We start from the raw sequence: 21533 nt of genomic DNA on the forward strand, positions 1-21533 counted from the left end.
TACGTTCCTTTTAGCTAACCCTTTAATTAAATATTAAAGATACGGTTCTCAGGAAGATTTAAAATAACCCACTGACAGAAAAAAAAGAGGTTAAAAACCAGCAGAAAATGAAATAATCCCCCCCGAAACACTTACCACACCTTCATGCTGTTTTTAACATAATTTTACTGTGCTGATGAAGGAAGAGCTTTTCTGAAGGGAAATAACAAACCTTATGCTTTCAGTGCTAGATCACTCTCTATGTTCTCAGGGAGTCCTGCTAGGGATTACAAATTATTTGATGCTTAAATAAACATACCAGTTTCCTCTTCCATAAGCGAGAGCAAAGAAACTTTATAAAAATTGAGAAAGTGAATTACTTCAAATGTTACTCCTCACTCAAAAGACACATTCTGCTGCTGGATGCACAGAACTGATAAGCAGTTTGAGAGGAAAAGTACATATGTACACTGCTAATAGCCTTGTCTCCAAGTAGAAAGCAGAGTGAGATAAATGACAGCAAGATCTGGGCAGATTTGTGGTACGAAGTATTTATCTTTGTAACTGAGTTAAGGCACACCACAGATGATCAGAGGAGAAACAGAAGTGACTACTGATGGAGATCAGAAGTGCAAGAAACCAGGTGTGCTCACAAAACTGAGTAGCTCTGACCTGCATATTCCTTTTGGTGAGGACTTTGATTATTTTTCTCTGTATCTAGCTGAGAAAGCTCAACAGCCTCACAGAGCAGTGTTTTTGCACCAGTACTGCAAGAATATCTGCTCTGCTGCTTCTTCTCTTGTGCTTGAACGCCATTGTACTGCTTTTGTTCTTCTAGGCTGCATGTAGTTCTAAATCAAACTCCAAAGCCCCAAGCTCTGTGTACAGTCTCCAGTGTTGCTGCAATACAAAAAGAAACTTGTCAGCCATTTCAATTTGTTCTTGTGTTAGCCATATAATGGAAAGTGCTTCCAAACACACACTGCTTTCCCCCTCCAAATCAGTCTTACAATCGATACTGTCCTACTTTCAATTAAAATACCACCACAACAGATACATCTAGGTGGTGCTTAGAATCTCACAACAGAAACCCATTACTTTGAATACAAAAGCTAGCCAAAATGATTGAATTCCCGAGGCAACAGAAACGATACTGGTGATTTTATTCAGCACGTGTCCAATACCATTTTCCATTCGGAATCCACATTTTTTTAATGCTTTTCTATTCCATTCTTAACATTACCTTCAGCTTTTATGGAGTCCCTTAGAAAGTTGTTTTTTTCAATTTGTTTACCAGAAAACTTAAATTTTAATGATTAAATAATAGGACATTTATATACATCAGTGGGTTTTCTCAGATACTGGGCTCTAAGTACATACAATGTCTATTGAATGAAAATAAAAAAGAAAAATTCCAGTCATGCAAATCATCTTACAAACCATGTTCCATTTGACTTGAAAATTTTTACTCTGTTACTGGCATATCATTTCAAAATTAAACAGATAAAATTTTAAGGTTGCTTTGTCCATTTCCACTCATTTGTTTTGCTGTTTTGAAGAACTGACAGGCCACATGCTACTGCAGAAGGTACCGGCAGGGTAATCATTGTTCTGCTACCACCAACCAACCCCGCTGAGCCCTGGTGTGGATGTGTTTTAAAAAACCACCTAACCTTCAGCTAACTGCACTGGTTTATTTCTAAACAGCACATCACAATATCAGCACAGAGAGCACATTGTAACCGGTTGGGTGATTCCACTTAATAATTTTTTAACACTAGGACCTTTCAGCATTTTAATTCTGGTTTCATTTATGAATTAAAGGTCATATATAGAGCACAAATGAGGTCTAAATTTAGTCACAGCAGACCACAGTTCCACATAAAGACAAATCTTCAAGTTATGTTGACCTGCTAGGAGACAAAGATAAACAGCACAGCAAACATGTACCTGCAATGCACTGCTTCCCTATTAAATATTAACTGTTTCATTTACATTTAAATGAACTGAGCAGTAATGGATAGACTTTCCAGTACTGCTGTTTGGTGCTGCTGTCATGGAAAGAAGCTGAAGACAATGTGGGCTGTATGGGGGCAAATGACGCAATCTCAGCATCCGCTCAAGTGACTTCAATGATGACCATTCTCCAGTCTCGAAATATAATCCTACACAGCATTTTTTTTTTCTCTCCCTCTGTAAACACATCTGTTCATAAATAACTTAGATGTCTCCTTGACATTCATGGTATGTAACTGAAGCTGAAGTAGAAAAGGATGGGCGGTGTACAGCACTGAGGAGATGTCACAGTACTTTTGTTCAGCATTTTTGTCAAGTGCAGGTTGCTAACATCAGCCATCAGAGACCGGCGGGGTGACCCACCCATATTTTTCATGGGTCTTCACCAAACTCTTAAATGTTGCTTCAGCTTCCTTTCGACTGAATGACTTTTTTGATTTGCCAGCTTTTCTGCAGATACGGCCCTGCGCCAAACACAAAAAGAAAACCTTCATTAAAGATGTGAACATGCATCCGGAAACCACAGCTTAACTTTTCAACTCATCAGGACGAGAGGCATTCACTTACAGGTTCCAGCAAGCATAGTTCCTAAGCTTGAGCAGACAAACGCGTTATTAGAGATGATTTAAAATTATATTCAGTGAACGGGCAAAAAGGAGGGGGGAAAAAAAAAAGAAAGCATCTGGCAATGTTTCTTCCCAGCGAGCCCCTGTGCTGGCACCTGCCCCGCTTGCAGCAATCTGTGGCTGCGGCTGTGCCTCAGGGCTCGCCTCCCTCTCCGTGCTCCAGGACACCTCCGGCATTCCGTGTTTGGCGTGAAGCCGCTCATGCCCTGCTGGGGCAGCCCTGGCAGAGAGCGACTGCCCGGGCACGGCTGCTCTCACCGCGCAGCGACACCAAAAATGACATCCATCCCGTGGAACACACTGCGTCCTTCCTCCTGCAACCTACCCCCGAGAAATGAACAGCTCTGCCCTTCCTCAAAGGAGTGCCTTAAACCAACTTGCTTCCATCTTAAACTGAAAGCTCGAATTTGTTTATTACCCCTTCGTGCCAAGTTTGATAATGAATGAAAATATACCATTTGCATATACTGCATTTTTATTACTCTGCTGTTAGAAATTACCTCTAACTGCACAGCTGTATGAAAATTCAAACCCTTGTTTGGCAGTAGAGAGTTTTACTGAGTTATCAATAGCTTACCTTATTTTTCACATTGGTCTGTGTCAATTACCAACCAACAGAGACACAAGAATGAATTACAGCTGCAGATTAATACCACTCGACAACAATGAATGCCTTTAAGCAAAATAATTTTAAAAAAACATACCTTTAAAGTATTTATGCCTACTGGATTTGTTACAAAGCAGAAGCTTATTAAAGTCACTAGTCTTGTAATTTTAGTAATTTTTTGACAGATTGCACTGAAAGCCTTTTTAACAATAAATTGTATTTGATGAGAGGATACCACATTACAGTGTTACAATTACTAAGAATGAAGTTAGTATGTTCTCATTTTTTTCTGTTCAAGTTAGTATGTTCTCTTTTTTTTTTCTGTTCTTTAGCTCAAAAATCATCTTTTTCTTCCCTGATTATACTGTCAGTTTGGAATTTAACCCAAAATTTGGCATTTGCAATAGCATGCAAGAAAATAGCATACTGAGAAAAAACATCAGGTATATGGAGGGAAGAAAAGGGGGAAAAGGGGAAAAAAAGAAAACAAAATCTCTCCTCAGAGTATCAAATTTACTTTTACAGACTAATATGAGTAAGATTAGTCTGAAGTGTGGACAATTTCTTTCTAGAAAACAAATATTTCTGTCACAATATTGCAGAGGCTCTTTTGTGTTCAGCACTGCTCCTGTTACAGCAAAACTATGGACACATGAAAGAAAAAAGCAGTTTCCTACTCCTGTTTTAACAAACAATTTTTTGGTGCAGTTTGAGTTGTCCCTCAGAGCATACCTTAACCAAAGATTACAAACACCCTCCAATTCCTACCTCGATTTATTCACAGTCAATTTATACCCATTTGTTTTCCCCCAAAACAGCTGTTTTACCTGTCCATGCTTTTCCTTGTCTTTCTCTCTAGCTGCCATTTACAGACTAGGAATCTATTTCTTCTTTAAACCCCCTTGACAGACCAAACAGCTGGACACCTTCTACATCTCCACACGAATTTGGCAATTAATATGTCCCAAATAAGGATGATCTGAATGGTTCTCAATTGAGTCTTGATCATAAATTTTCTTAGAAAATGTTCATTTTCAGTTGTGACAGATGGAATAATTAAATAAAGCTGGGTAACATATTTTTAAAATCTTATTGAATAATTATCATATATAATTATATCATATATAATTATCAATCTATAATTATTCTGCAGGAATATTTTTGTGCTTACAAAACATTCTGTATTTTCTTCCTAATCTAGGGTTTTGTTGGAAGCACACTTAGAGAAACATAGGAAAAGATAAAACAAAGTGCAACAGATGATTAAATCAGCACAGAAAATGCTGTCCTCAAAATCTCACCAATGAAATACTTTGGAAAGTAAATATAAACTTGCTGTGCTGCTTAATTTATGGATTAGATCCACTTGCCATCTCCTGTGTTTTGCACTTTATTTTTTATCCTTTAAGGCTTTGATACCTTTCTGAATTATATGCACAGCACCTAGGACAGTATGATTCACCTAGAAATAGGATCTTTGCATTGTGAACAGCTCATGTTTGGCATTGACTATGTACAGCTTTCAAAGCAGGAACATAAGAATTCTCTGGTGTCATAATGATGCGGCAAACATCATCACATCATCTAAAATGTTACTGGAGCCACATCAGATGAAAGAAGCATCATTTCATGAGTTTATTCTGAAACCTTTCTGTTATTAATGCAATGCATTGTTAAATCCACTTCCACACTGGTACCATATGCAGGTTGTATGTGAACTGCACCATCAAAGACCAGCCTAATTCTACCCTGCTGCAGTCCATGTATTGCTATGCTTATACAGAAACAATGGGTGGCATGGTCAGCACTGTCTCTTATTAACCAATATCCTGTCAGCTGTTTATAATTTGGATAAAATTTAACCTCCTAGACTGAAAGTTTCCCTATTTGGTGCCTCAATTAAACCTGGGGTAAAAAGAAAGAAGGCTGGAATTTCAGCTGGCCGACTTCAGATGCTCTCAAGCCTATACTTGGGTGGTATCTACTGTTTACTGATATTTAGTTTGTTGCCATTTCCAGAAAATTCTTCCCAAGTTTAAGTAAAAAATGTAATTTTGAACACAATTAGAGAAGAAAGTGTCAAATGTTTTACCAGACACCACTACCAGCCCTGACTACAGTTTATTTTCAGCCTGCTTGTTAAACATGCAGTCATTTTAACTCTGGACAGGAGCCTGTGAGCTGCTGCATTCTGTAAACGTGGTAGTGATGGTAAATACAGTATGTAAATATGTGCTGTCCACAGCTCTGTTGGGCACAATGGCATTTTGACCAATCCCCAAATCACATGTGTCACCACTGCTGGGGTAAGGAATACAGATCATTTGCATGGCCAATGTCTTGATGTGTCCAGCACCACATCAAGGAAAGCTATCAAACTGGTATCTGAACAAGATCAAAACATTCCACAAGAGGTTACAAACAACAGCAAAACCCCAAGAAAGCCTTTCATAAAGATATCACTGTCAACTTCAGCTCTGAGAAGTCGCACCAGGAGCTTATTTAAATACTTGCAATACTTTCAGACACTCGCAGAGCGCCTTTCATAAAGGGATAACTGAAAACCTAATTAAAGAGTTGGAGAGAACGTTTCAGATTTTGCCATCTGCTGTGACTTCATGTACTTATCAAGATATAATTTTAAATAGCTAGAAACATATGAAAGGTGAAAGCAATGCCACAGCACCCAACTGGTTTTTATGCAGCCGCGCTGAAGCGCAGGGGGACGTGTGCTGCGCTCAGCCTCCTCCCTCACTCGTGCTCCTGCTGCGGCCAGCCTCCATGGCACAGTGAGCAATCACATGCCACTCATCCAGGCTTTGCCCAAACTAACGAGCTTGCACAAACAGCTGATAAGCATACAGTCTATAATCTTGATAATGGCGAGCAAAAAGACCTCCTAGAACATGATTTGCTGCGGGCAGCCTTCTCAAGACCCTCAGCCGTACCGAGGGACCAACCACTCCCTCCTGCCATGTTCAGCAAAAGACCCAAGGTATGATTTGTCAGGTATGATTTGTCCCCCTGTCCTGTTTTCAGTTGCAATAGAGTTAATTTTCTTTCTAGTAGAAGTGGTGGTTTGGATTTAGCATGAGAATAATGTTGGTGACACCCTGATGTTTTAGCTGATGCTGAGCAATGATCACACTAAGCCAAGGATTTTTCACAGTGCCTTGTGCTCTACCAGTGAGCAGGTGGACAAGAAGCCAAGAGGGAATCTGGCCAGGACAGCGAGCTGAACTGGCCAAAGGGATGTTCCACATCATAGAACATCATGCCCAGTATATTAGCTGGGGAGAGTTTGCTGGGAGGGGCCAGTCACTGCTTGGAGATGGGGCTGGGCATCTGTCCATGAGTGGTGAGTAATGGTATTGTGCATCACTTGGTTTTCTTGTGGTTTTTTTGTCTCTCCATCTTTAACTACAATTGGGGGTTTTGTTATTATTATTATAATTATTGGTATTATGTTTTACTTAGTTTCAATTATCAAACTCCTTATCTCAACCCACAGGTTTTTACTTTTTTTTCTGATTCTTCTCCCCAGCCAGCCATGGGATGAGGTGAAGGAGTGACTGAGTAGTATTTGGTTGGCAGCTGAGGTTAAAACATGACAGATTCACATCTATGGACCTCTGTGGGCAAATCTGGGAGCTTTTCTACTTCCAAGTGATGCCACAGTAGTCTCTGTGAACACATCTCCCCTTCATAATGCTCTCTGACACTGAATCACATCCACAAAAATATTCAACTCAACAACTGTTAGCTTTTTAAAATCTGTCAGTACCACTATCAGCAATGTCTCATGTCAGTTCTTCCCCAGCATCACCAGATCACAAAGTAGTCCAAAGAAAGAGTTAAGTCCTGTACAGAAACGAAGTATGAAACCTGAAACTCTTGAGCCCACTATGACTATATATTTACCCACAGCTGACCTATGGTGTCATGAAAAACAGTCTTGACATTTCTTATGGTCCTTCCAGAGTCAGGACAGTTTCAAGAGGGTTTCTCTGGATAAAGGGAGCTCCCTCTCTTGTCAAATAAATGGTAGCTCCCAGATCTAAACTGAATAATTTTAGGGCAGTACGTGTGCTTCCATGTGTGTCCAGCTGGCATTCCCTAGAAGGACAGGACTATGTGACAGAGGTCAGCCTTCCACAGGATCATCTGGCTGGAAGGGACCTGTGGTGGTCTCCAAGTCCAGCTTAGACACTTGGAGCTCAACTGCCAAGACAGGTCAGCTGTGACACTGCACAGTGAAGTCCTGAACCCTTCAAGGCTCTCCTCAGTTCACTCCTGATGCCACTCCCTGCTTTATCAGGTCCCAAATTTTCAGAGATTTAGTGTACACAGCCACGAGCCCTTACAGGGCTGATGTTATTGTGGAAACAACGTAAGCCCCTGTGCTGTGGATCTCTGAGGTGTCACAGCAAACCTTCAGTCACACCCAGACATTTTACCTGGACTAGCTAACAAAAACCTGTGTACATTTCCAGTAGTGCACAGCTGTGAGACTCAGAAGCAGGCAAACCTTCATGTTGTTAGCACAGCTCTTAACACCATCTCCTCAGCCCTGTGTATTTTCATTAGTCCTAGCAATGCAAATAACTCCAGGTTGGTCTCCCAAGGGCAAATCAAGCAAGCCTTCTGCACATGAGGCTAAACTTGGCCCATCATGTAAGCCAGCATAAGGATACACTGATAGCTACAGTTTCCTTTTCTGCCTCCATCTCTTAACAGATCTCTACAGCAGGTTCTGCTGACCCAACCCTAGGTAAATGTCAAGAGATGGAAAACAGAGAGAGAGAAGCACACAAAAGACTACAGGAAGTCACTATGCCAGACATGGCCATCTGTGGTGATCCCTCCATGGACAGGAAGATGATCCACAAGGATATTCCCATTTTTCAAGTCTGTTGTGCCAAGCTTCTCCATTGATGACAAAATATCTATGGATTTCCTAAATATTGAAGCATGCTATGAGTTCCTGGCACGTAACAGGTTCCATAACGTGTCAGTGACTAATGGCTATGGGCCCCAACATTTCCATGCAAACATACTCAAACATTTTCTGATAAGGAACAGAGGCACTCAGTGCTTAAGCCTGAACCAGCCTTATCCTAGAATATTTAAACAAGCTTTCAGAGGAAAATATTTCCACTGGCTTTAGAGACGCATTCAAAAGCAGAGTGATGCTGAAGTGAGTACTGTCATGCTCTCAGTGCAGTGATTGCAATGTGTCACAACATCACTGTTAGAGCGCAATATATACAGTCTCTCCCCCCAATTACATGGTTTATAATTTTTTTCCTTCATGTACTGATGAGGCACAGTTAATCACGTCTCAAAAACTGCACACAATTTATATTGCACTGTATATGATTATTAGCTGTAGCTAAAATAAAGCAGTATAAAAAGTGATACAGACAAATAATGTTGCAGCATAAGTAAATTAAAACAAGGAGATTTCCTGCAAATGTGTAATTTTCAAAGCAGCACTTCCATGCCTTTTTTGGTCTCCTTTTTAAGAATAATCCATAAAAGAAGTGAAAAAGTAGCAAGTTCTGGCTTTAAAGCATCCTATAAATTGTGCCTTCTGGGAGCATAACTGTTCTTTGTCCAGGAAAAAAGAAATCTGAGTTGCAGCTGAGTAATTATTTACGCTCATTTGTCTGTGCCAGTAGCCCAGTGCCAGTAGCTCTTAATCGATACAAACGCTTACAGCCCCAATCCCTGTCTGACAGCTACAGAGCACTGTGATGCTCTTCCTCGCCTTTCCCTAAGTCAGCACTGAGCTGGTAGAGTGATTTCAACACAGATGAGGGTTAAAAAATACCTCCCCTGCATTTTATGGGTGGGAAAAACTCTCATTTTATGGCTGGGAAAAGAAAATTTGGGTGGCTGGCTGCATTACTGGTGACTCAAGGATCTCCAGGGCTGAAGATATGACAACATGGTGGGCTTCTGTCAAAAGAGCCAGTCCATGTTCCCTGCCACCAGAAGGGCACTTGCTAGTCCAGGTGACAGAGGGATGTTTTCTCTGCTATGTATTCCCAGTCTTTTGCTGAGCTCCCTGGACTACTTCTCTGTGGAATCAGGCACTGGCAGAGTTCTTGAGGGCCAGTCCAGGCAAAAAGGCTGGGAACATGACAGCAACTGGGATATGCCCATTTGCATAAGCCCACAGGTCCTCTGCATCAGGAACCTGAAGCTACCCAAGTCAAACACAGTCATAGGTGTGAACCCAACCCAACCCAACCCAACCCCAACCATTCTTTGTAACAGGCTGTAAAGATAAAGGCACCACAGCAATGCCTATCTTCACAGTCCTCTAAGTTTTGCAATGCTAAAACAAAACAAAAAAGCTCCCAAAACAGTAGTAAAAAGCAAGTTGCCTCTTGGAACATCTAACCGAGTTAAATCTAAATTTAGTAAGATCAGAGTCACAAGTGGATGTGCTTTTCTCCTGCTATTTATATGAATGTGCCAATCTCTTGACTGCAGTATGTTTCATACTGATGCACATGGACATCTACTCAGAGAGCCCTCACTTCTGAGTGTTTTAAGCACATATCCTCAAATGACCTTATAAAAGGTCATTTATAAATTTGTCTGTATGTTCCATGTGGGAAAGAGGAATATAGTGAAGTTATATGACTTGTCCATGTACCTGAAGTCAGTGGCAAAACCTGGCAGCTGAACTCAGATCACCTTTTCTCAGGCCAAGGGCTCAAACTGTGAAACAACCTCTCACAAATAATTATAAAACACTTCAATGCCAGGTATATTTTAATGGAAATAATATTGTCAAATTTACAGAAAATTTAATATTCATAGAAATTAAGAGAAAAATTGAAACACTAATAACATCAATTTCTTCTGTTTTGCAATGCTTTGGTTTTTTCATGGACGTGTATTACAGAAACAAGCCCTTCATACTGCAGCTGGGGGCTTGTTACCATTTGTAGCATGAGCCTAGAAACAGGAGAAATACCAAGTCATTCCACAGCTCATAAAGCCTGACTATGACAAGCATCTGAGCTCCAGGCCATTTCATAACGCAGGCTTATGTCTTCCTTTCTCAGGTTTATTTTCACTCGTCTTTGAATGCGGGTTTGGGATTATAACTGACTTGTAACTCTATCAAGGAGTCACTGCAGAAGTTCCATGGGTTTTGGAGAGCCTGTGCAGCAAAGGATTAAATCAATGAGGATCATCGATTTTAACAAAGAAAACGCACAGATTGTGAAGTAGATAAAAAGACATTTTCCAAGGACAGAGTGTGCACATGCACGAGGCAGGCACACACCTGCAATGCCTGGCTGAGGATGGACATGCCTGACGTATCCTTCCTCAGTGTGACTTTTAATGGGAATGGGGCGAATCAGACTGGCACCTTGATCCTGTTTCAGAAGAGGAATCACCTGAACATCTGAAGTGTGGCGCCCACTTACCTGTTCTGTGCACACTGGTAGGGACTGCAGATTCACTTTCACCAAAGCACACCTATGCTTCTTCCTAGCTCAAGCACTTTCAATTCCCAGTGCAGCGCTCATTTCACTGTGAGCCAGGTTAGGTAACAGTATCATGTCCATCCTCAGTTACTGCTGTTTCCAGATGCAGTTAAAGGCCAACACCAATGCCCAGCAGCCTCAAGAAATGACCTGTGGAGTACAGCTCAGACCAGACCCTGCACTTTCAAAAATACAATGATATCCAAGAGAAACCCGCTATTCCATTTACAATGTGACAATTGGATCCTGTGCAGCTTACAATTAAGACACATTTTGAGCCATTCAGCCAGCATAACTACCACAGCATCTGAGGTTCTCCCTGTTTAACTGCAGAGGAATCGCACCCAGCAATCCTCCCACCGCCCATCTCCCTGTGCACTGAATGTCAGCATTACCTTTTTTGGCATTTACAGGAGAAAACTGGAAAGTGCATGTGAAGGACTGAATACGTCAAGGAAAAAGAAGAGCCCTTCGCTGACTCTCGCCAGCCCAAAGGAGCTCAGACGGGAAAAAGAAACGCAGTAAATATTATGTTACTTAACCACCGTCCCACTCTGTGAGAGCAGATGCCCACAGGGGGACATGCCCCAGATCATGCCTGGCAATCAGACTCCTAGGATATGAGGAGCTGAATTACTGTGGAGTTACAAATCTTCAATCTGGAAGTATCCGGCCATGCATGGAAATCCCTGGGCATTGTGTGGATGCTGGGAAAGCTGCATATTTTCAAGGCTAGCCTGTAAAAGGAAGAGTAAATCTTCCTCACAATAGAAAGTGGGTTATTTAGGTTACTCCTTCAGGACATCACCCTTCGTGACTAGGCTTTTTGTATCTGAAAAAATACAATTTTCAATGAAGTATCTGACAAAGCACCCCAATGCTTCATGGTTCTCTCTGCCTGAACACTGACACTGAAGAAAATGAGCACTTCTTATATAATTCAGGGAAGAAGAATCTTGCTCTTTGCAGCAAATTCAATTTTCTCACAAAATCCAAAGCCACAATTCTTTCAAATTCTTATTTAGGAGATCAGCTAAGTATTGCCAAGATGAATAAAAGCATGTTTTAAAATTAGTAATTTGGCTCAACTTAGGGATTTCATTTATTTGATGACTAGTTTAACAGTAATAAGGATAGTTAAAAGTATTTAAAAATTTTCATTTTTAGGCTTTGAAGGAGAAAAATGGAGATTATGTTCCCTTTGCTTTTTAAAATAATTAAACCAATCTCCTATTTCAATGAGTTGGAATCCCTGTGTCTTCATTCCCCTCAGTAGAATACATTTGCATAATAATAGTGGATGGTCAGAACACCAATATATCAGAGTACACATGAACAATTATTTTTTCCAGCCCATTTATCAAGCCCAGCATCTCAACACACATGCTCCCACTAAAACTTCAGCTTCCAACCCAACGTTTCTCAAATGAAATGAAAGAGACATCTTAGAAGGCCAATAGATCTGATTTTCCTCTCTAGACAAACAACATTCTGTTATCTCTTTGCATTTATACCTTTTATGGAAGCATTTATACCCTTTCATGGAAAACAAGTCCCCTAACACAGTCTCGGTCCCCTCTGTCATCTTTGTATATGAGTCAATGTTTTTCACCCATGGACCTAAAGCAACATTTCCTCCCTTGAGGATCACTTGCTCAGGCAACTAATCAAAAGCAAAAAAAGAAAACAATTCCATTTTTTAAGGCTCTAATAGGATACAATGGCTCCAAATAATTCAGAGACCACTGTGGCCTCTGTACGTTTCTGCAGCCTTTGAGATTAGCTGATTTATTCATGGCTACACTCCTCAAACCCAGCATCTGGAGTATGAAAACCTATGGATCTGCAATTAATTTCTGCTATACTTTGAAAGACCTGGAGTCTGCTGACCTCCTGGACACTGCACAAGTCCCATCTGCTATCTGCTCGCTCACACTTTTGTTTGAAAGGATGAAGAGGGAGTAATTTAGACTATGATTAACTGCTACCTTCTGTAGCTGTTTGTCATAAAACAAGCCCATTTCTGCTGTTTCAATCTGGTAAAACTCAGCTGGGATATTCGAATCTTTAAAATGAAAAGATAAATCCATTCAATAGTCACACAAGGCACGCAGCATTTGAAGCAAACAAACAGGGTTCCACTGAGGTATTTCTAATGTTACAATATGAGGCATCAAAGTACTAGACACCAACAATATTTATTTGAATTCAGGATCTTTTCTGATACAAAATTAAAGCTGAACTATAAACTATATCCTATTTTTTATTTAAATCATTCTATAGAAGCCCACAACAGCAAGAATACTCAGAATTAGGGGTATCCTGTTCCTATTGTAATATGTCCTGGCAAAAATTCTATGTTTCTTCTATTCCCTGCAAGAATCCTGGAAAATTTTTTACACTCCTCCTATTCACTGGAAAAAACAAAGGAGTACTTCCCTCAAAACGAAGACCGTTTTTTATGACAACCTGCAGAGCTGACAGTTACCTGACAGCTGCCTTTGTCTGTCAGTCCAGTCCCCAGCCTCCATGGAGAGAACAAGGGACTAGTGAAAAAGAGGACATGGCATCTACTAGTCAGCACTACCACCAGCTTACATCCAAAGTCCCCAAGGCATCAGGTGCAGCTCTGCTTGTTGCTCTCAAAAAAAGAAAAAAACCAAAACCCTGACGCATTACTTAGACACTGGAATATATAGCTTTGCCCTCTTTTAAACGTCCACCAAACCATTCTGTCCAGTGAGAAACAACACATCTATAGAAGACACAAAACCCTCTCTTAGTTCTGGACAAAGTCCACTCCTTTTCCTTTGGGAACACATCATCCATCATGTTTTCAAAGGACAGAAACGACTCCTCCCTGAAACACGGGCATTGATCTCATCTGTGTGCATTGTCACTCAAGGAGACATAATAAACCTCCTGCTGTGACACCCCTCTCCTACAACTGGTACCCTTCCTTCCTTCCTTCCTTCCTTCCTTCCTTGATATTATTGCAACAATGACACCATTATCTGGAAGTACAGAGCAACTGACTAATTTTTAAACCTCTCTCTGAAATTACCAATAAATCATTTTAAAAGGCTAAGAATGAGTAATACTCCATGGGCCACTTCCGCAGCCTGGACAGACACAGAAAGACAGACTTGGGAAGCTTAGCCTAGACAGACATGTCTAACAGTTGCTTCCAGGATGATAAACAACTGGTATTTAAATTATTTCATTAGCATCACCCCACCTCCCTGGCTGGCACCCTAGCTCTGCAGCAGCTCACGGCGACTGTTTCGCCGGTTCAGCAGGGCCAAGCTCTTGCCTGTGATGACAGGAGCCAGCGAGCAGCTGACTGTGCAGGAAGCAAGTACAAAGTCATCCCTTTAAAAAGCCAGGCTACAGTTGAGTTAAGGACAACACCAAGTTTTTTAAAATAGGATTCTGGATCCCAGACAGATAAACAGTCTTCGGCCTTTGATGTACTGAGAATTCCCCTCAAGATACTGACTAGAGCTGTGTGAATAATTGATTTTCTCAGCTGAATAGCTGAAGCAACCAACCAAACAAACCCCAACTTGTTTGTTAATTAACATTTTTTCCTTGAAAACTGAGGGGAAAAAAAAGTTAAATTTGGGACTGTTGGATTGTTATATTCAAACAAAAGTCATTTCTCTTCCATGTTAGGCATTTTTATTTACAGACAAAAAAAAAAAATCTAAAAATACAATGCTAGATTCATGATAGGAAGCTAGGGTGTGCATCCCATAAGGTAGGGCATCTCTCAAGCAAGGTCACCTGAGGCGTATGGTTCCTGCTTGGTGAAATCTAGAGAAACAGCCACCCTGCTTTAAAATCCAAGCCCTGGGAGATATGCTCATGTCTGGGAACTTGGACACAGGTTTTGCCACTTACATGCACAATGCTGAAAAGTAACAGAAAAATGCTAACTCTTAATTTCTCTGTTGCACATTTAAATCTCTGTACAGACACAACTCCTGAGTGACATCTCATGAGATGCAAGAATGACTTATCTCAATTTCTCTTCTACTCTGCTAAAAGGTCTGTGAAATCCATGAAAATCATCTGAGTTTGTCAAGAATCTTAATTGTCTGAAAATGTATATTCAATGTTAATTTTATCTGCTTTTGGATCACTTTATCAAAAAACAGAAGGTCATTCATGCTCACAGTTACTACTAGCTCTACCAGCAGACCAAAAAGTGCTGTTTCTCTTTGAAGAATCAGCAGAGAATGACAGTGCCACAGTTGGCTCAGCAAAATGGGAGTGACGAGAAAAATCTCACGAGATGAGCCATTCTATCCCCTGAATTGCCCCAAGGAGGAAGGTGTGCCATCGGAACGCTCAGCCCTGCCCACTCACACTGGTGCCCGTGCCAGCTGGGCGCACTCTTGCATGTGTCACAGGCTGGAGCATTCACGGTGATTTCACGCTAAATCATGGCACTGGGAACCAGAGACATTTCTCTGGAAAGTCCCTTTGACTCACTGGTGGTGGCAGTGCCCCATCTCCCCCTCAGCCTGATGGCTGCTGCCATTGGCTCAGGCAGGTTCATTCCGAGGCGATGGAGAACGGCCCTCACCCTTCCAGCCTTGAACAGCATCTTGAATATTTCATGCTATTGCAGGTTGCAGGCTGCTTACAGAAATTACACAATTAACCTGGTGACAGCCATGGCTGTTAGTTTGGGACGGCTCCTTGCAGGCACCAAGGCTGCCCACGGCACGGCAGGAGTCCCCCAAACCTGGCCACACAGCGCTGGGGAATGCAGCACCTCTGCCCTCGATGCTTCGTCAGCTCCATTTCTATCTTTAAAAACTAACTGGTCATAAGTAGATCACCTGTAAAATGAAACAGGGATAGGGGAGTGCCAGTTGTATTTTGAGCCCTATTATGCAATGGAGTGGGGATTACATAACGAGGGGAGTGCAATTACAGAAATGTGGCTCCCATGACACAGAGCCCAGCTACAGTGACAGGCTGGCAAACCATCACAGGCAACATCTCTCTAACCCAGAAAATAAATGTATTGACCGTACTGCCTAATAACCTTTCCACTTGGATTGAACAATCTGAGAGGTTGACACGTGCCATGTTATATCAATTTAACTACTAAGTTACTGTCACAAGTTTATTTCTGCCTTTTTTTTTTTTTTTTTAATCCCAGCTGTCTTTTTGTCATAACTGACTTTGCAAACTTCTGGAAGAATGTTATTGGAACTCTTGCTTTTTACATGTGTTTACTAATGATAAATAAACATATAAACATCATCTGGTCATTGAAAATTGCTGCTACTTTCTGGAAATCTCTTTAAGTTGTTTAGAGAAGAAAACTGTCAGATTATATAGCTGAGAAATATATATTATGTAGCTGAGAATTTACTAATAAAACAATTCAGTGCTTCTCTTCACTGAGCCATTTTATGATACCAGTAAATACTCATTTAACCCCTTTAACATTCAACACCACAGAAAGAGGCTGAATTGCTACAAAATGAGAGAATTTAGCACTGCCCTTTTAAATTCTTGTAACAAATAACTATGACCTCTCTAAAAAGAGATGGATTAGCAAACAGTGAGATGCAGTAAGAGCAGCTACAGAACTTCAACAAACCTCAGGCTCTGTGTTAATTAAATCTCCTTTTTTTTTTTTTTCTTGGTAGATGTTTTTTTATATCCCAAGGTGACCTAGGAAACTTGACCTCTTGAAATGAAGTGCAGAGAAAAAATACCATCTGATTAAAAAAAGGAGCAGTAGGCCCAAATCAAATAGGTTAAAGGGAAAATAAGCCACTTACAAAAGAGCCTATTGAAAAATAAAAATTAATTTCAGTCTTAAGTAGAAACAAGCCTTTACTTCTGCTCAGGCAAACAGTTCCATAGAAGCAACAGGAGTAACCTCATTTCTAAGCAAATAAAAAGTATGTTATTATTTACTCTTTCCTCACCTCCTTGCCAACATAGAAATTTAAGAAGTTACTTTAGTACAATCTACTAAATAGACAGACAGAGCTGTGCACGTCCCTTGAGTTCAAGGGCATTCACGAACAGGAAAACCACCCTGTCACAGCCATGTGTGCACTGCCCACCATAATATGAAGCCTAATACAAGGCCATCGAGAGCTACTTACAGAGAGCTACTGCCTACCAGCAATATTTGCCCATTCATTAATAATGGCTTATGAAATATTTCTCTTCTACGGATATTCTGCACAAAAAAAAAAAAAAAAAAAAAAAAAAAAAAAAAAAAAAAAAAAAAAAGCGGCATAAAATGCGCCCATTCATGTCAGACGAGATCCTCTGCCAGGAGCCAGGAGAGGCGATCAGCTCCTTCGAAGAGGAGAATTGGCAGGAACCGTGCGGCTGCTGCCGCTACAGCCCCCAGCCCAAATTACTTGTTCCTTTTGGGCCGGACGATTTGAAACCTGTACAAGTCTGCCGGCAGCTCGGGCAGCGCCCCCGGCGTGACCCCGGGACACCCCTCGGTGCGGGGTGCCGAGCCCCAGAGGCGGGAGGCCCCTCGTTCCCGGCGGGATGCTCTGCGGGACGGCGCAGACAAAGACCTGGGGCAGCAGCTCCGGCGTCGCGCCTCCGCCAGCGGCAGCACCGCCCGCAAGGGACCGGCGCGTACGGCTCGGTGAAGGGCAGGGGGCTCCAATCCCAACCCCCGCTGCAGCCCGGAGTGCCCCCTTTGGCTGTGGGGCGAAGGAGGCGCCCATCAGGGGTAATGAGCACGGTATCTTAGCGTGCCGCAGGCGGCGGAGCCGAGCGCGGGGACAAAAGCCGGGCGGGACGACACGATGGATGCAGGCGCTCCTCGTCCCTCCGAGCTGCCCCGCACCTGCCCGGGAAGGGAGCCCGGAGCCAAACACGCGTGTCCCCGCTCTCGCCCCGCCAGGTCCTCGGGGAGAGGGGCCTGGGGGCGGACAGCCCCGGGCCGGCCGCCCTTGGGGCTCCCCCCCGCCCCCCGAGCCGTGGATGCGTGCGCTCCTCCCCGAGCAGGGACCAGCCCTACCTGCCCCTTGACCAGGCTGGCGGCGAACTGCCTCATGACGGCCTCCACGGTGTAGGCGCTGGACCAGCCGCGGGGGGTGAGCAGCTCCATGCAGATGGCCCCGCCGTCCAGGACGTAGCCGTTCTCCAGGCGGGGGCTGAGCACCCTCATGAAGGGCGGCGAGAAGGGGAAGTTGTCGGGGAAGGTGAGGTTGAGCAGGATGTACTCCGTGTTGGTCTCCTTCATGTCCTGCCACAGCACCGAGTCCTTGTCCACCTGGTGCAGCTTCACGTTCCAGTCGAAGAGGCTCTCGTCCACCAGCTCCACCGAGATGAAGCGGTCGCTGAGCCGCGCGATGTCCTGCAGCTCCTTCATCAGCCGCCGGGTCCGCACCTGCGTGCAGTGCTGCTGCCGGCCCGCGGGCACCAGCGCCGACCCGCACCCGGGGCCGGGGCCGGGGCCGGGGCCAGAGCCGGGGCCGGGCCGCTGCGCCGCCTCTCTGCCGGCGCCGGGCTCCCTGCCCGCCTCCCGCGGCTTCTCCCGGCCGACCCCCGGGCGCGCCGGCTGCGGGGGCTGCTTGCCCGGCTCCGGCGCCTTCTTGTTCTTGTGGCCGCCGGGGCTGCCCTCGCCGCTGCTGCTGCTGCAGCCGCCCCCGGGGGGGCCCTGCGGCTGCGGCTTGTTGCTGCTGTTCTTCTGGTTGCCCCTGCCGCGGAGCGAGGAGCCCTGCTGGCTGCTGCTGCTGCTGCGGTGGTGGTGGTGCTTGGGGTCCTCCGTGTCCCGGCTGTGCAGCCGGATCAGCCCGATTTTCCGCAGCAGAGTGGCCATGTTGTGCGCGGCTCTGCGATCCCTCCCGCCTCTGGGCACCGCTGGGGCTCTGGTGCGGTTATTATCAATTTACAGCCCGGCTCGGCTCGGCCCGGCCCGGCTCGGCTCGGCGGGCTGGCTGCTGGCGAAGCGCCTCTGCCCCGGTGCGGGGCGCGGAGAGGAGGCGGCGGCGGTGCCGGGGAATGCGCGGCCGCCGCTCAGACGCCTCCCGTGCCTAGAGCTGCGGCGGGGAGCATTGCCGCAGCGGGGCTGCTCCCGCCGGCATCACGGCCCCGCCGCCGTGGCCATGATCCCGTCAAAAGGAAGGAGGAGGAGAGTTGTGGGGGGGAAAAAAAAGGTAGGAAAAAAAAAAAAAAATCCCCCAGCCGCCCGCACGGGAGAGCCCCCTCCTTCCCTCCCTCCCCCCGCAGAGCGGCGGCGAAACCGCCTGCGCCGCAGATGGCTTCCCCGGCACCTCCGGATCGCTCGGCCGAGCCAATCCCCGGCGGCTCCGGGCGGGCCGGGCCCCGCGCCGCTCCGGGCGCCTCCCCCGAGCCGGGCGGGGGGATCGGAGCCCGCCCGCGCAGCCCCCGCCGTGCCCGGCCCTTTGTTCGGGGAGAGGGGCCGCCGCAGCCCCGCCGCGCCCCCCGCGCCTCCGGCACCGCCGCTGCGGGCTCGGCGGGGCGGCGGCCACGGGCAGCGCGGGGACCGGCCCGCCCCGCTCCGCCCCGCGCTGCGGCACCGACACCGGCACCGGCACCGCCGGACGGGCGGGCGGGCGGGCGGGCCGGGGGCGGTGACGGCGGGAGGGGCGCCGGGACCGAGCCGCGGGTGCGTGGGCAGGTGCTGCACACACGGGTGTGTGTTCGCGCGGGTCGGCCGGGAAACGGCACCGCGGCACGTGTGTGCTCAGGGACAGCCCGCACCGAACGCACAGAATAGCTCTGTGGTCATGTGTAAGGACACGATGGCATTTAAGTGCATGTGCGTGCTTGTATTTACACCTACCTGCCTAAACACCTATAATCACGTATGTAATGCCTGTTGTAAGTGCATGTATATGTATATATGTGTGTGTGATGCATTTTGGTATTTGTTGCGTTGGGAATGACGGGACAATCTTGCTTTCTTCACTACCTCAGATATATATATCCCATCCCTCTTACACCTGCTCCCCTCCAGACCAAGTAGGTCTGTCCTCCTGGGACTCTGTAGCACAAGAAGGAGCAGCTGACTCCCAAAGTCTCTATCCCCACCATCTTCTTTACCTTCACAGACTGGAAAAGAAAAAAAAAAAATTACAATAGATGCTTTGAATTGGGGAATAGTGAAGGCAGGCCCCAGAGCGCGATTACAGCTGTTCTGCGGAGGATGTAAAGCAATAAGCAGTGTGTGCACATAGCAGCATTATATTCCATAACACATTCCCCAGAGGAGGATCTGGAGGTGGATCTCTTCTTGCCTCCCTGAAGACTCCACAGAGCAATGTCAGGAGATACTGGCAGAGTTGACCTGTGTGAGACAGCCAGTGTTTCTCCATCAGCCTGCTTTGAACAGTGAGAAGATGAAGGGCTGTGAGCAGACTGTCAGTGATGGCCTGGGAGGCCCAAGTGCCACAACACTGTCCTTGTTTGCTCCTGCCCTCTGTCCTGTTGACCTTGCCAATCCAACAGTGGGATAACCCTTGGAATTGCTCTGATCCTTTCCTGTGTGCAGATACACAGCTGGGTCTGTTGCAGGAGAGGTGTTTGCTAAATCCCCTACCGCTGACAAGATCTGTATGGTGAAGTACTGTTGACAGAGTGTTTCCCTGGAGGTCAGACATCCAGGCGAATGTGAAGTGGGTGGAGGCTGAAGTGTCAAAGATTGTTCTGTTCATCTCTTACCTCCTATATTTGCCTGAGCAGTTGAAGAACCTCCAGTTTTTAGGTTATTGGAAACTGTGTCCAAGCTTTCCCTTAGTAGCCTTCTGGTATGGCAGAAATGCCACTCCCCTGGACTATTGATGGTCCATCTGTGGAGCTGGAAAATTTCTGAAATGCAGACAAACTGCACCCAGACATCTCGTGGTGTGTGATGCTTCCAGGAAACAAGTAATCTGTGCTTCATCGGGAAAATTACTCCAGCAGGACTCGCAGGGGGAGAAGCTAAAGCAGACATGGAAATTTCTTATCAGCATATGGAGCAGGGCACTGAGAAACCTGATGGGACAGGTTGGAAGACTGTTCCTGCCCTGGTGCAAAAGCTGGCAGTCACAGAATCTTCACCTGCAGCTTCAATCCCCACGGGCAGTCAGGTGGAACAAGGTGCTCGGTGGTCACCTCTGGGTGAATACTGAGGGTAAGGCAGGGTGAGGTGGCACAGACACAGAACTGAACCACAACTGCCAACCAGCAACATGACCCTTTGTGCCAACTGCATTAATGTTTTAAACTGAAAGGTCTCTGCATGGCGTTTCTGTGGCAGGTGGCAGCAGGAGCTGTGGTCATTAATTTAACATTATGGAAGTTGTTTACCTATCTTACATAACTGAGGTATCTACTCAGTGGTGAAGCCAAAAGAAAAGAGCCAGATCTCTGCAAAGGGAAGCCAGAGCCATGCATCCCCTCTGTGCCTTCCACCACTGCTCTCTGAAATGGTACAAGATTAATGAAGAGATGAGAAAGTTGTTTCAGTGATGAGGAAGGTGTAATAGGTGTGCCTGGCCAAACAGGGTTCTGCTGCCATAGGGTGCTGCTCTGGTGGTGCTGAAAATAGTGAAATTCATCACAGTTTGTGCCCATACTGTCTGCAGGGTCAAAAAGCTGAAGTAACGGAATGAACTCTTTCATACCCAGGCTTCCTCAGCAAGCAAGTTATTTGGTTAGCCCAATATGGACTCTGGATGGCTTGAAGTCAAGTCTTGAGGGAAAACAAGTAGTAAAACATCTTGCAAGGGAGACTTCCCTTGTATCTAGACTGTCCTTATCCACGTATTCCCTGACTGA

The 21533-nt window shown here is 45.1% G+C and overlaps 1 protein-coding gene across 1 annotated transcript; it reads right to left on the reverse strand.

Moving 5' to 3' along the window:
* Positions 1-1125: 1125 nt before the first annotated feature.
* Positions 1126-18647, reverse strand: UBE2QL1 (ubiquitin conjugating enzyme E2 QL1). The gene is made up of 2 exons (XM_083879014.1): positions 17764-18647; positions 1126-2459 (listed from the first exon to the last, which is right to left on the reverse strand). Exons 1-2 carry the CDS (start codon positions 18565-18567, stop codon positions 2328-2330), a joined length of 936 nt encoding a protein of 311 aa, XP_083735140.1. The 5' UTR covers positions 18568-18647; the 3' UTR covers positions 1126-2327.
* Positions 18648-21533: the final 2886 nt, after the last annotated feature.

This window comes from Zosterops lateralis, assembly GCF_965231275.1.
Source record: "Zosterops lateralis genome assembly, chromosome: 1".
Lineage (NCBI taxonomy): Eukaryota > Metazoa > Chordata > Aves > Passeriformes > Zosteropidae > Zosterops > Zosterops lateralis.

Excerpts from the sequence above, each read along its gene's own strand:
- UBE2QL1 (XM_083879014.1), bottom strand. The coding sequence starts at position 18,567 with ATGGCCACTCTGCTGCGGAAAATCGGGCTGATCCGGCTGCACAGCCGG. Across the intron at positions 2,460-17,763 it reads CCAGCCTGGTCAAGGGGCAG|GGCCGTATCTGCAGAAAAGC; the intron begins GTAGGGCTGGTC and ends TGTTTGGCGCAG.